The following is a 12589-nucleotide window of genomic DNA, read 5'->3' as shown; positions in this document are numbered from 1 at the left end:
ACAACAGCCGTATTTCTCTGCAGCCAAATGTCATTTCAGCCATGTGTCCCCAACCAAATGTACTACAGGAAAATGTCATGCTGGCTAGGTGCCTGAACCCAACACTCGCTGATAAAGAGAGGGAGGACTGGTTATCTCAACCTGGGTTGATGGTTAAACTGGTGTATTATGGGTAGATAATTGTATTTGGTCATTGTGGGTACAGATTGTCATAGAAGAATTTAGAATTGTCTTTGCAGGGTAGGTCGTCTCCTTCTATAGGGCCATTGAAGTGTTTTTAGTTCTTCCATTTATTTTTGTACTTGGAGTGATTTCTTTGTCTTTGATTTCCTGCCAGGTAGATGGAAAGGGGTCAATCAAAGAACTCTTTCCAACAGGAAAACAGTTGGAACCATTGGTTGCGCCACTGGCAGACAGGAAGGTGGCAGTTGGGCAAGATGACCTCACTGTGGTTTTAAATGAAGACGGTGTCTGCACTCAGAAATGTGCCTTGAACTGGACTGATATTCCCACAGCCATGGGTAAGCTGCATGTTTTCATTTTTGGTTATATATAATAATAATAATATGGCTAACATTTAATTCTGCAGTGATAGAGGTATTTTAAAGTGAATTTTGCAAGTGTATCATTAGTTATATATTTTCTTGTTGTCTTAGAGGTACAGTGAACATTGGAATCAAAGGCAGTGGGTCACTCTAGTAGTAGTCTAGAGGCATTGTTCACTGTGTGCATTGCACACTTTGGGTTGGGTTTAGGAGAAAACGTTCAAAAACTGGTTGCTAAGAACTTGGGCAGGGTTCACTTAAGTGGGATTTCCTGTTTTCTGGAGGGATTTTTTATTATTATTATTATTATTATTATTGTAATTAATATTGTTGTACATGAATGGATGTCTTTGGTGCCTGGGTAGTAAGGTGGGGGGCTGGTTGGAAGAGAGAAATGCTGCATAAAGATTAAAGGGCACAGTCGTTTGGTATACCAAGCAGTTATGTAGCCCCCGATTAAAGTTTTAAAGGAATATGCAGTTCTCCAGTTGTTTCATTGTTATGACTGGTAGCATTACAGAACTATATTCCAGAGAGCCTAGTTTGATTTGAGATGGAGCTCTTAACTCTTTCTCAGCTGTGTATGTATATCTGCATATAGAGCATCTTACCTTATCAAAATGAGAAGTTATTTCTGTACCCACTTGTGTATTGTCATCATCACCTTTTAAATGTCATATGTTCATTACTCTTTCCATAAAATCCTGATGAGATGAATATCCATTCTACTATTCAAGGAGTCATCAATCGCAATGACATTACCGTGGTTTCACAGAAGTCTTCAGCTCTGGGGAGAGACTTCTGAAGACAGTGAGGCGTGTCATCAAAGTTAGTGATAGACTCATGGCAGTCTGACTCCAATTTAAGTACATGTTATGATAATAAATACTACCCTGTCTCCCACAGCAAGTTTGTGATGGCAAGGAAAAGTGTGCATTTAGACAGCAGTTGAAGGACCTACTAAGTAACGTAGGTCAACTTGAGTTAATGTTGATAATGGGGGACCTGAGTACTCGTATTGAGACAAACAAAGCAAGATATGAGGATTGCCTGGGTCCACATGGATGAGCTAACACATAAATAAGTACAGGCTATTTTATACTTCTCTAAGTGCCATGATGGTGGCCAACATGTGGTTAACCAAGAGAGACAGTCACATACAAGAGTGGTTAGCATGCAGCTAAGGTAGATTTCTTCCTAACAAAGAAAGGGTATTGAGGTAAAACCCATCTCCAGTGAAACATCTGGCCCACAGCATAAACCACTAGTGGCCAAAATCCATCTGCAAGCAGTGGTCAGAGAAGGCTGTAAGGTTATCAGAGACTAAGCTAAAGACCTGGAAGTTTATTGGAGCAAAAATACAAAAGTTCAAGGAAATACTCAGGGCTCTACCACCTCAGGAGGGAGAGAAAGTAAGTGAAGTTGAAGAAGAGTGGAATCATCTCAAAACAGCACGTGTTGAAAGTATGGAACAGGTATGTGGCTGAGATAGATATTGCAATAAGAGAAGTAAGGAAGCTTGTGGTAAACGCGGAAGTCCAGGACGTTATTGAAAAAAATGAGTGTGGGGAAAAAAGTGGGAAGTAGAAAATTTGTCTGGGTTAAGAAGAAATATCTGCTGACTAAAAAAGAGGCTAAAAGAAATAGTCACAATAGCAAAGAATAAGGTGCCAGAGGCATTCTATCAGTTTCTGGAAAGTGGTTGAGCAGATGGCTCAAAGAAACTCTATTAGGTTGCTGGAAAAAGAAAAATGGAGAAGATAGTCATAAGATACCATTTGTAAGGGATACCAGCAACAGTCTGCTTACCAGTCCAGAGGACATCAAAAACAGAGAGAGTGCTTCCAGCACCTTCTTACAAATTAATAGGTTCATAGGTATACTAGGCTAATGACCAACAGGGCCTTTATAAGCCTATTCATGCAACCCAACCTTTTATGTGTGCATGTATCATGGGTGTTCATTGGGAGGGGGTATGTTAGTTTGGGCATTACTGTCTCTCTGTCTGTGAGAGACAGTGAATTTCGAGTCTCCCATCCATTGGTCAGGGATACACTTAAATAGGATTAGGGATGTGCTCTTCTTCACATGGATGATGGAGTCTGTTCCAGAGAGTGGGATCTCATGAGACACATCTGTCATGCCAGTATGTCTTATGTCACAAACAAAATTTAAGTCCTTTGATCTTGGAAAATGTCCATCAGAGATGGATCTGAGGATGCCTTGTATACCAGGCATAGATCGTCTCCCAGTAACCTAGGTGGCCAAGTATAGATAGAGGACTTTAAGGTGAGCCATGTAGGACAATGCGTTTATAGGTTCATAGGTAGGAACTAGGCTATCAGCCCAAGGGCCTAAGTAAGCCTGGCCAACAAGGTTCCCTGGCTTACGCCAGCCAAGAAAGTAATTTTCCTGTGCCCCTGTCGAGCAGAGCCCCAGAAGTGATCCACGGGGTGTAATTCCTATTTCCCATCCACTCATCAAGAATTTTCTTGAAGAGTGCTAATGAGGAACTTTGCTTGATGGGTAGCTTATTCCAGAGTATGGGAAGTCTCTGGGACAGGAATCTATCCCTCCAGCATGTCCTGTTTATTGTGGTGACAAGGTTTAGGTCCCTAGAGCATGTAGGTCGGAGGGATTGGGATTTCTTTAGGTGTAGCATGTCCAACAGCTCTGGGTTTGACATAGCTTTATATGTTAGGCAGAGATCACTTCGGAGAAGGTGATATGCTACGGAGTAAAGCTGGAGTTTTTTATGACTGTCAGTGTAGGGCATTTGTTTGAGGCCAGTAATCCTGTTTGTGAGGTACTTCTGTTGCCTTTCCAGCTACTGCAGATGTCTTGTGAGGTACATTCCAAAAGGGGCGTTGTACTTTATAATGTGTCTGAGTGTCGAGTAGAGTGGAACCATGACCTCTTTTTTCCTAGATGGGAACCCTTTTGTGATGAGGTGTGCCACATAGAAGGATTTCCTAACTACTATGGCGATATAGTTATCACAGAAAGAGACTACTGTCTACCTGGGTCCCAAGGTCTCTTATCACACTTTCAGTGTTAAGTAGACTGCCGCCTATGTGGTAGTTCATGGGTACAGAGTTTTTACCAAAGGGGATGACAGTACACTTTTTTGGCATTGAGCTTGAGGCCATGGCTCTGATACCAGGCATCTGTCTCAGTGAGGCCCTTCTGTAGGATGTCCACATCATTTGTGGATTCGACTATGGTTCCTAGTTTGCAGTCATCTGAGAACTTCGTTAGCCAAAGGCCTTCTGTGTTAGCCTATACTTCAGAGTAGATATCAAACAGGAGAGGTCCCAGGACTGAACCCTGTGATACTCCACTTGTCACTGGTTTGAAGTCAGATTTGGAGTCTGCAACTTTTGCAATGTGGGTTCTGTCAGTGAGCCAGTTGGCAACCCATCTTGTGACATAGGGATTTATAGGTTTATACCCTGGATTCTCCCCATAAGGAACCCATGTGGGCATTCCAGTTGTTGCATATGTCTGGTCAGGTACATGCCGAATATGGCATTATAATCAATGATGGGTACGATAAGTGAGTGCAGTTATCAATCAGGGACAGTTGTTCCTGTTAGGAAGGTTAAACTTCATTATTTTAAGATGTACATAGTTTTGTGTGTTTGTATTACATTAATAGATTATGGAGATGTTCTGGATGTGTGTTTTTTTTGTTTGAGGGCTTTCATTAAAACAAAAAGTCTTGTAAGATGCAACATAAATTCAAATGGATATGATAAGAAACAACTGTATAAAAGATCAACTTGATAAACATTAGTGTATGCATGTAACACCAAAGCTGACTGTAGACATCTTTTTAAAAAGCTGTTATACATAACTGATGGGAATAATAACTTCTTATCATAATTGCAACACTTTCCATATTATCTTTTATTGTGAATGGTCTCCCAGGTATATACAAAAAAGAAAGAGTAGCGAACTATATTAAAACGTAGAGTACAAATAGCTATTCTGTAAGAGACATATTCGGAAAGAACTGATCATACGAGTTTGATAAAGAAAACATTTCAAGATGGTTATTCATCAGAATATCTAGAACAAAGGAAAATTGTTGTACTTGTATTAATTATAGTGATAGGAATATCTCTCCATGCTCATCACCGGTTCAGAACTGCTGCAAGCACTAAATAAGCAACAAATTACTGAAGCACTCAACCTTTCTCATTACCTAGTGGTTAACAGTTTTTGTACATATCTTCCTCAAGTTACTTTGAGGAAACAGCTCTAGTACTTACTTCCCTCACTTGTCTTCAATGAAACAGCTCTAGTACTTCCCTCACTTGTCTAGAGGAAAAAATTGATTACCCAGGCATGTCCAAGGGACAGCTCCTGGTGTTTTCTCCTGTCTAACTGATGAATCTGGGCATCTTGGGGCAATGTAGCAATTGCCTCATGTACACTGACAACCCTCTCCTCCTACCACCCAACACTACAACCTGTGAGAGATGCATTTATCTAGCCAAACTGGAGGCAAAGCTCTCTCAACCCAAGACTGAACTTACCAGTTATAGTCCCACTATACCTACACCACCAGAACCCAGACATAGACACACAAAAACATTCTCGGAGGCTTTCAGTAAGAATCTGCTGAAGCAATAGAGATCTCCAAAGCAGAAATGCAAGCAACCTCCACCCCTCATCACAACGCAAAAGACACATAACACATAGACTCAATGTGCCGCTCAACCACAGCTCATAAGGCAAAACAACGTACCTAACACATTAGTCATAGATGACTAATGTGTTAGGTACATTAGTCATAGGTGACTCTATAGTCAGGCACACTGATGTTTCACTCACCAGAATAGACAAGGAGAAGGTTACTGTTAGCTGTCTGTCAAGTGCCAGGATCTGCCACATAACCCACACACTCCGGTCACTCCACAACAAGTACAAGTGTGACAAATTCATTGTCCATGTTGGTGTGAACGACCTGAGACATACCTCCCTGGTCCACATGAAAAGAGACATGGAGGAGCTCTCCGATCTTGTAATCCAGGCAGGTATGACCCTAGCCTTGAGTAGCATCCTACCTTAGCCCAGAAGGATACCGCAGTACAAGGACAAAATGATTGACTTCAGCAATAGGCTAACATTCTGGTATCATTCTAAGGGGATCCAGTATCTGTCTGCCTAAGAACAACATGGTTGACAGGCCACAATGCTTTGCCAGGGATGGCCTGCACCTGTCGCCCCTGGGATTCCGGATACTGGCTAAGGCTCTTGCCACCCCTATAGTGCCTTTTTTAGGCAAGGTTCAAATGACAAACCCACCACCCTAACTGATACAGCCAAGCAAATACTGAGGGTAATGCTACTCAGTGCTAGAAGTCTAAACCTCAAAATGCACTCACTTGCGGCACTCCTTAAAATGGAGAACATCAATGTCTGTGCAGTGACTGAAACTTGGTTCAAGGCTCCAGAGAGGCACCCCTGCATTACCAGGATATAACTCATAACCATGCCTTTCGGCCATCTAACCAGGACCAGAACACCGAGGGTGGAGGTGTGTCCATATTCATTAGGAATAACTACACTTCCAGGCTAGTTGCCCAACATAATGCATCCGAAATGATCCAAGTGCAACTAACACTGGGTAAAACTGCAATCCATATTGTAGCTTGCTACAGATCTCCCACCATGCCCCAGGCTTCCCACTCCTCTTTTCTTGATATACTAGAAAATATTAGGATTCAACCAAACACCGTAATAATGGGCGATTTCAACTACCCCACCATTAACTGGGAAAACTACTCATGTACCAACTCCCTTGCTCAGTGCTTTCTAGAATTCATAAACTCCAATGCCCTGGATCAACTTATCCACACCCCCACCAGGGGCAATAATATCCTAGACCTAGTCATTACCAACATGAGTGACTGGTGTTCCACACCTAAAGTCAACTCCTCGTTTGTCAGATCCCACCATAAGCTAATCACCATAGATATCCACATCCCAGCCCACCCCCCATTAAGGAGACCAGCTTCATGCTTCTTAAGACAGAATGGCTAACTTCACGACACCCATGCAGATAGACACTGCATTTACGACTGCTGAATCTTATACAAATGCACTCTGTAAACACTTACACCAGTGCATGGATTGTGCTATCCCTAACAGAACCAAGATGCTGTCCTCCAAAAAAAGGAAGCCAATCTGGTGCTCCCCTGCTATAAACAAACTACAACAGAAGGAAGAAACTGTTGCAAAAGAGAGTAAAATCCCATGATTTGAGGAACTCCCTGGTAAGCCTCAGTAAGAAGCTGAGATCCCTCATAAGATCCTCCAAAGCCAGCAGTGAAAACAAGATTGCCACTGACTCTAAGGGCAACCACAAAGCATTCTATAGCTATGTCGAGAATCTCAATGGAAAAACCCAGTTCTGCTCTGACTTACAGCACAATGGCATGAAAATTACGGAACCAATTGATATCGCCAACATCCTGGCTGATAGGTTCACTACTACCTTAACCCCCCTCATCCCCTAAAAAGCCCATATCCATACAGGAAGAATGCAGTGCCCCTGCAATCACAATTGAGCAGGTAAAAACTGCACTCTTCAAAGCCAAGAACACAGCATCCATGGGACCGGACAACATCCCAGGCTTCGTTCTGCATGAATGTCAGAATGAACTGCCCCCCATCTCACGACAGGCTTTATATCCACTGAATGGTGCATAGCAACAGTTATACCACTCCACAAAGGGGGAGCCACCACGGACCCCGGGAACTATTGCCCTATTAGCTTGACAAGCCTGGTTTGCAAGGCCATGGAACGTATCATCATGGAACTCATAAACAAAGACATTGGTAACCTCCAAACTCTGGACCCCACCCAGTTCGGGTTTGTGAAGGGCAGATTATGTCTCCTGAACCTGATCGACTTATTTGAAACCGTCATCAAAGCCGTAGACGAGGGTAAGGCAGTTCACACAGCCTATCTTGACCTCGCCAAGGCTTTCAACACCATCCCCCATTCTGAAATCATAGATAAACTCACTAAACTGGGTATAAATCCATACAGCACAAGATGGGTTGCCAACTGGCTCACTGACAGAACCCACACTGTAATAGTTGCAGACTCCAAATCTTGACTTCAAACCTGTGACAAGTGGAGTAACACAGGGTTCAGTCTTGGGTCCTCTCCTGTTTGGGATCTACTTCTCTAAAGTACGGGCTAACACAGAGGGCCTCTGGCTGATGAACTTTGCAGATGACTGCAAATTAGGTGCCATAGCTGAGTCCCCAAACGACGTGGACATCTTACAGAAGGGCCTCACTGAGACTGATGCCTGGTGTCAGAGCCATGACTTCAAGCTCAGTGCCAAAAAGTGCATTGTCACCCCCTTTGGTAAAAACTCTGTACTCATGAACTACCACATAGGTGGCAGTCCACTCAATGCCAAAGGTGTGATAAGAGACCTTGGGACTCAGGTGGACAGCAGTCTTTCCTTTGATAATCACATCACCCTTCTACATGGCACACCTCATCACAAAAGGGTTCTCATCCAGGAAAAAAGAGGTAATTTTTCCCCTCTACTCAGCTCTCATTAGACCCATTATTGAGTACATCGCCCCTTTTGGAATGTACCTCACAAGACATCTGCAACAGCTGGAAAGGCCACAAAAATACCTCACAAAGAGGATTATGGGACTCAAACAGATGCCCTACGCTGACTCTCAAAAACCACCAGCTTTACTCCATAGCATATCGCCTACTCACCTCAGAGTAGGCGATATGCTTTACTCCATAGCATATCACCTACTCTGAGGTGATCTCTGCCTAACATACAAAGCTATGTCAAATCCAGAGCTGTTGGACATGCTACACCTAAAGAAATCCCAATCCCTCCAAGCTACATGCTCTAGAGACTTAAACATTGTCACCACAATAAATAGACATGCTGGAGGGATAGATTCCTGTCCCAGAGACTTCCCATACTCTGGAACAAGCTACCTGTCTATGTCAAGCAGAGTTCCTCACTAGAACTCTTCAAGAAAAATTTGATGAGTGGATGGGAAATAGGAAATTCACCGCAGGGATCACTTTTGTGGCCCTGCTCGACTGGGGCACAGGAAAATAACCTTCTTGGGTGGCAAAATCCAGGGAATCCTGTTGGCTAGACTTACATAATCCCTTGGGGCAATAGTGTAGTACCTACCTATGAACCAAAGAAGGAACAAAAAAGATAATGGTGGATTTCTAGTAGTAAGATGCTGTTGGTAAGGAAGGAGGATTATGCTAGCATGTATTTATATTCCACCTAAAACTGCCACAATGGAGATTAAGAACATTTTGGGAAAAATAATTACCTTTCTGCAGGGAATATTACTTATAGGTGTGACTGGAATTTGATTTTCAGCAGTGAGGATGTATCTGGGGGCCCTAGAAAGGAAAATATAACAAGATGGTAGAGTTTGAATTATTGTTCCCTGGTTCACTTACTAGAGCAAGGCAAGATGAAGTAGGTGAGTGGTCCTTCTTTGTCAGGTTCCAAAAACAGGTTGTCTTGAGACTTCAGTCTCACTTAGTATTAAAACATTATTTGTAGTGATGGATTAGAGGATGACATCACATACATCTAGTCATCTGATTTCTGGTTCCTATGCTACCCCCTTGGCTATAAGCTGCCAGGATTTAGCACATGTGTGTCAATAATACACACCCATAGAGCTTGCTAAGATCTGTTGCAGCTTCTGGAAGTCATGAAACAATTTCAAACCTCCACCTTTCCTGAGTAGCAATGAGTTCACCCCAAAGACAATACAGAAAGCTTCCTAGTACAGACTTTTTGTCTGCAGCTGCATTAAGAACTGTAAGATACAATCTTTATGGCCTAAGCTAGGTAATTTAATGCCAAACTATTGTCAAAGTTAGCTGGACTGAGATTAACCCTTCTCTTCCAGTATCCTTTGTTGCAATTTATACATTTCAACAGTTACAATATTACATGTATATTCCTTCCACTGTCCAGCAGGACACTGTGTTGATATATTTTTGACACAAGCAACTTTACAAATACATTTTCAACACAAGCATCTGTACAAAATAGGTTTGATATTCAAATAACATATAATTCTGTACTAAATTCCAGCTAGCTGTGCTTGCACATGTTAAACATCCACTGCCGTACGTCTCCTGGCATAGCTGGCAGTACCTCACATTGTCACATGGTAATAAAGAAAATGTTCGCTTTATTTGCAGGTGATATTATTTTACACTTGGTAAAACTAGAAAAGGACATTTTGGTGTTAATGGAACATTCTGAGACAGTTTCAAGTCTTTTGGATACAAAATTAATGAAGATAAAACAAAAGCAATAGTTGTAAACTACACACCCACACGCAAATTTGTTCAGCAGTTTGAATATTTAAAATTTCAACAGCCAAAGTGAACAGGAAAGTAAATTGCACAGTAGAAGCAGCCAAAACCAAGAGAAAATAGAGCAATTCCACCAAGGCACGACTCCACTGGTATTTTCCACACGAACAAGCTTTATTGAAACACACTTTCTTCAGAATAAAACCATAAACGCTGTTATCAACACAGATGCGTTTTCGTCCTCTGATGACTTCCTCAGATGAAACAGAAATGCATACCTTTTACAATTCTTCCACTAAAATACCCTCCACTTAATTAATACTGCTATCCAATTTGTGTATATTCTTAATGTGGTCACATGTACTTAATAGATGTTCAGCCCTATAAAACATTTTTTAAAATTCCTTTAAACCAGTCCTTTAAAACAGTTCTAAACACATACATACATATATAAATATCCACAATACATTCTTTAAACTCTAATAGATTTAAATATATAAATATAAATAAATACAAATACAGTTTAGTTTTATACATGTTAAAAAAACTTATAAAAACAAACTATTTTTCCATACAATACCACCATCTTGTGTCCAAAGAAAGAATTAAAATCCTATACAGGTGCTTTTTAGATAAATGGTTCCAACAGTAATCTAGTAAAAGACATGCATTTTCTTTTTTCTCTTTTTGAACCAAAATACATTTTTGCGCATACACTTTTGATGTTGCAGTCCTTAGCTTTGTCCTAGGGTAAGTAGTTTTACATTTAACAAAAAAAAAAATATATATATATATTTATAAAGTTAATGTACATAAAGGGATACATTTTTTCAGAATCAGTAGAGCTTTGCAGCCCTTAACTTTAAAACTGGGGCAGGAGAGACTGCATCATTCAGACCTGGACATCTAGTAGCTTCCAGGGATAGTTGCCACAGTAGTTCTTTGTATTCATTGGAAGTCTGCCATGGACCTCCTCTTATGTCCTTTGAAATTACTTCCAATACAAATAATTTGAATTTACCTTCTTGACAGCTTATTGTGTGTCTGTAAAGAGCATTCTTGGCACATTTTGTTCTAATTTCATAGTTATGCTCATAGATTGTTTTTAAACTTTCTTTCTGATTTACCTACATAGAATGCTTCACAATGGTCACAAAGCCCTATGTACACTGTACCACTAGTGTCACAATTCGCATAGTCCCTACTGCTAACCAGAATAGTGTCCCTCATGTAGATATACGGACACTGGGAGCATCGTCCACATTTAAAGGTCCCTACCTTACCCTCTTTACACTTAAGGCCATCTTTTTTACCTTCTAATATAGCCTTTAGACTTCTACCCCTTCTGTATGTGCATCTTAAAGGGTTATCGAAAATTCCCTCCAAGTCTGATAGTTCACCAAATCTATTCCATTCCTCTTCTAACAATTTTCTTATTCTTACTGCGTCTCCCTTACAATCTGTCACACAATTTCTTTCACCTTCAAAATTCGCTGTTTTAACCTTTTCCTTACTAAGCCCTGTTTTGTCCCCAAAATGGGTTTAAATCTATCCAGCCTTCCTTCTCTAACTTCTTTTTCTATGTTTTTTATAAATTTGTTGGGGTAACCTCTTTCTATAAACATTTCCCTCAATGTTTTGCATTCTACATCAAAATCACATTCTCCGGATGTCATATGACTACCCCTAACATATTGTCCCTTAACAATTCTTTTTTTCTGGTGTAGGGGGTGTGCACTATTGTACGCTAAATATGAATTTGAGAAAGTTTCTTTCCGATAAATCTTTGAACTGAAAATACCTTCACATTTCTTAATAGAAATGTCCAGATATTCCAATTCATCCTTATTAATCTTGTAGGTAAAATTTAAAAAAATCTGCTGATTCTGATATACAATTTAAAAATTCAAAAAACATGCTTTCAGAGCTTGTCCATAAAAAACACATCATCCAGGTAGTGCTTGTACAGTTTCCAACATTTTGCATGTTTGGAATTTATAATGTATTTTTCCTCCCAAATTGAAATAATTATGTTGGCGTACGTAGGGGCACACCTTGTCCCCATCACTACTCCCTGTACTTGTTTAAAAAACTCCCCTTCATAATGTATAAAATTATTTTTTAAAACCATTTTCATCAGGGTTAAAATAAGATAAAAGTCTCTGTTGTTACCATACTTAATTAGGGCTTCCTCAAACCATTTCATCCCTTCATCATACGGTATTGATGAGAATAAGTCAGTTATGTCAGTAGTTATAAAAATCATTTTCTCATCATATAAATCATTTGTTATACTACGTAATAGGTCCCAAGAATCTTTTACTACACCCTGGCTTCCTAGCACCATGTCTTTAAGCTTAGCGTCCAGCCATCTGGCCAAAGGTTTATTATAGACCCTTCTGATGACACTATAGGTCTCATAGGTGTGTCTTCTATGTCTTTGTGCACCTTTGGAATCCCAAAGATGGTTGGTATTTTTGGTTTTTCTACGTACAAAAACTTAAAAGTTTCTATACGTATTCGTCCTTCCAACAGTAAGTCATTTAAAATTAAATAGATTTTTCTATTACCTATATTTATTTCATTAACTGAGACTCTGACGTATCTATTTGTGTTCTCCAATATGTCCATCATCTTACCTTCATACACCATTTGGTCCATAAGCAGCATCCCCCCTCCTTTA

The 12589-nt window shown here is 40.5% G+C and overlaps 1 protein-coding gene across 5 annotated transcripts in view; it reads left to right on the top strand.

The window, feature by feature from the left end:
- The window catches only part of VPS39 (VPS39 subunit of HOPS complex), a 1019836-nt gene that overhangs the window by 654508 nt on the left and 352739 nt on the right, over positions 1 to 12589 (top strand). For all 5 annotated transcript variants that reach the window (XM_044074020.1, XM_044074018.1, XM_044074019.1 and 2 more), the window contains exon 8: positions 338 to 521. In XM_044074020.1, the coding sequence (XP_043929955.1) occupies positions 338 to 521 (184 nt within the window). The remainder of the gene's footprint in view (positions 1 to 337; positions 522 to 12589) is intronic.

The sequence above is a fragment of the Protopterus annectens genome, chromosome 6.part0, assembly GCF_019279795.1.
Source record: "Protopterus annectens isolate FY-2018-M chromosome 6.part0, PAN1.0, whole genome shotgun sequence".
Taxonomy (NCBI): domain Eukaryota; kingdom Metazoa; phylum Chordata; order Ceratodontiformes; family Protopteridae; genus Protopterus; species Protopterus annectens.
This window is presented reverse-complemented; position numbering and strand designations above follow the sequence as displayed.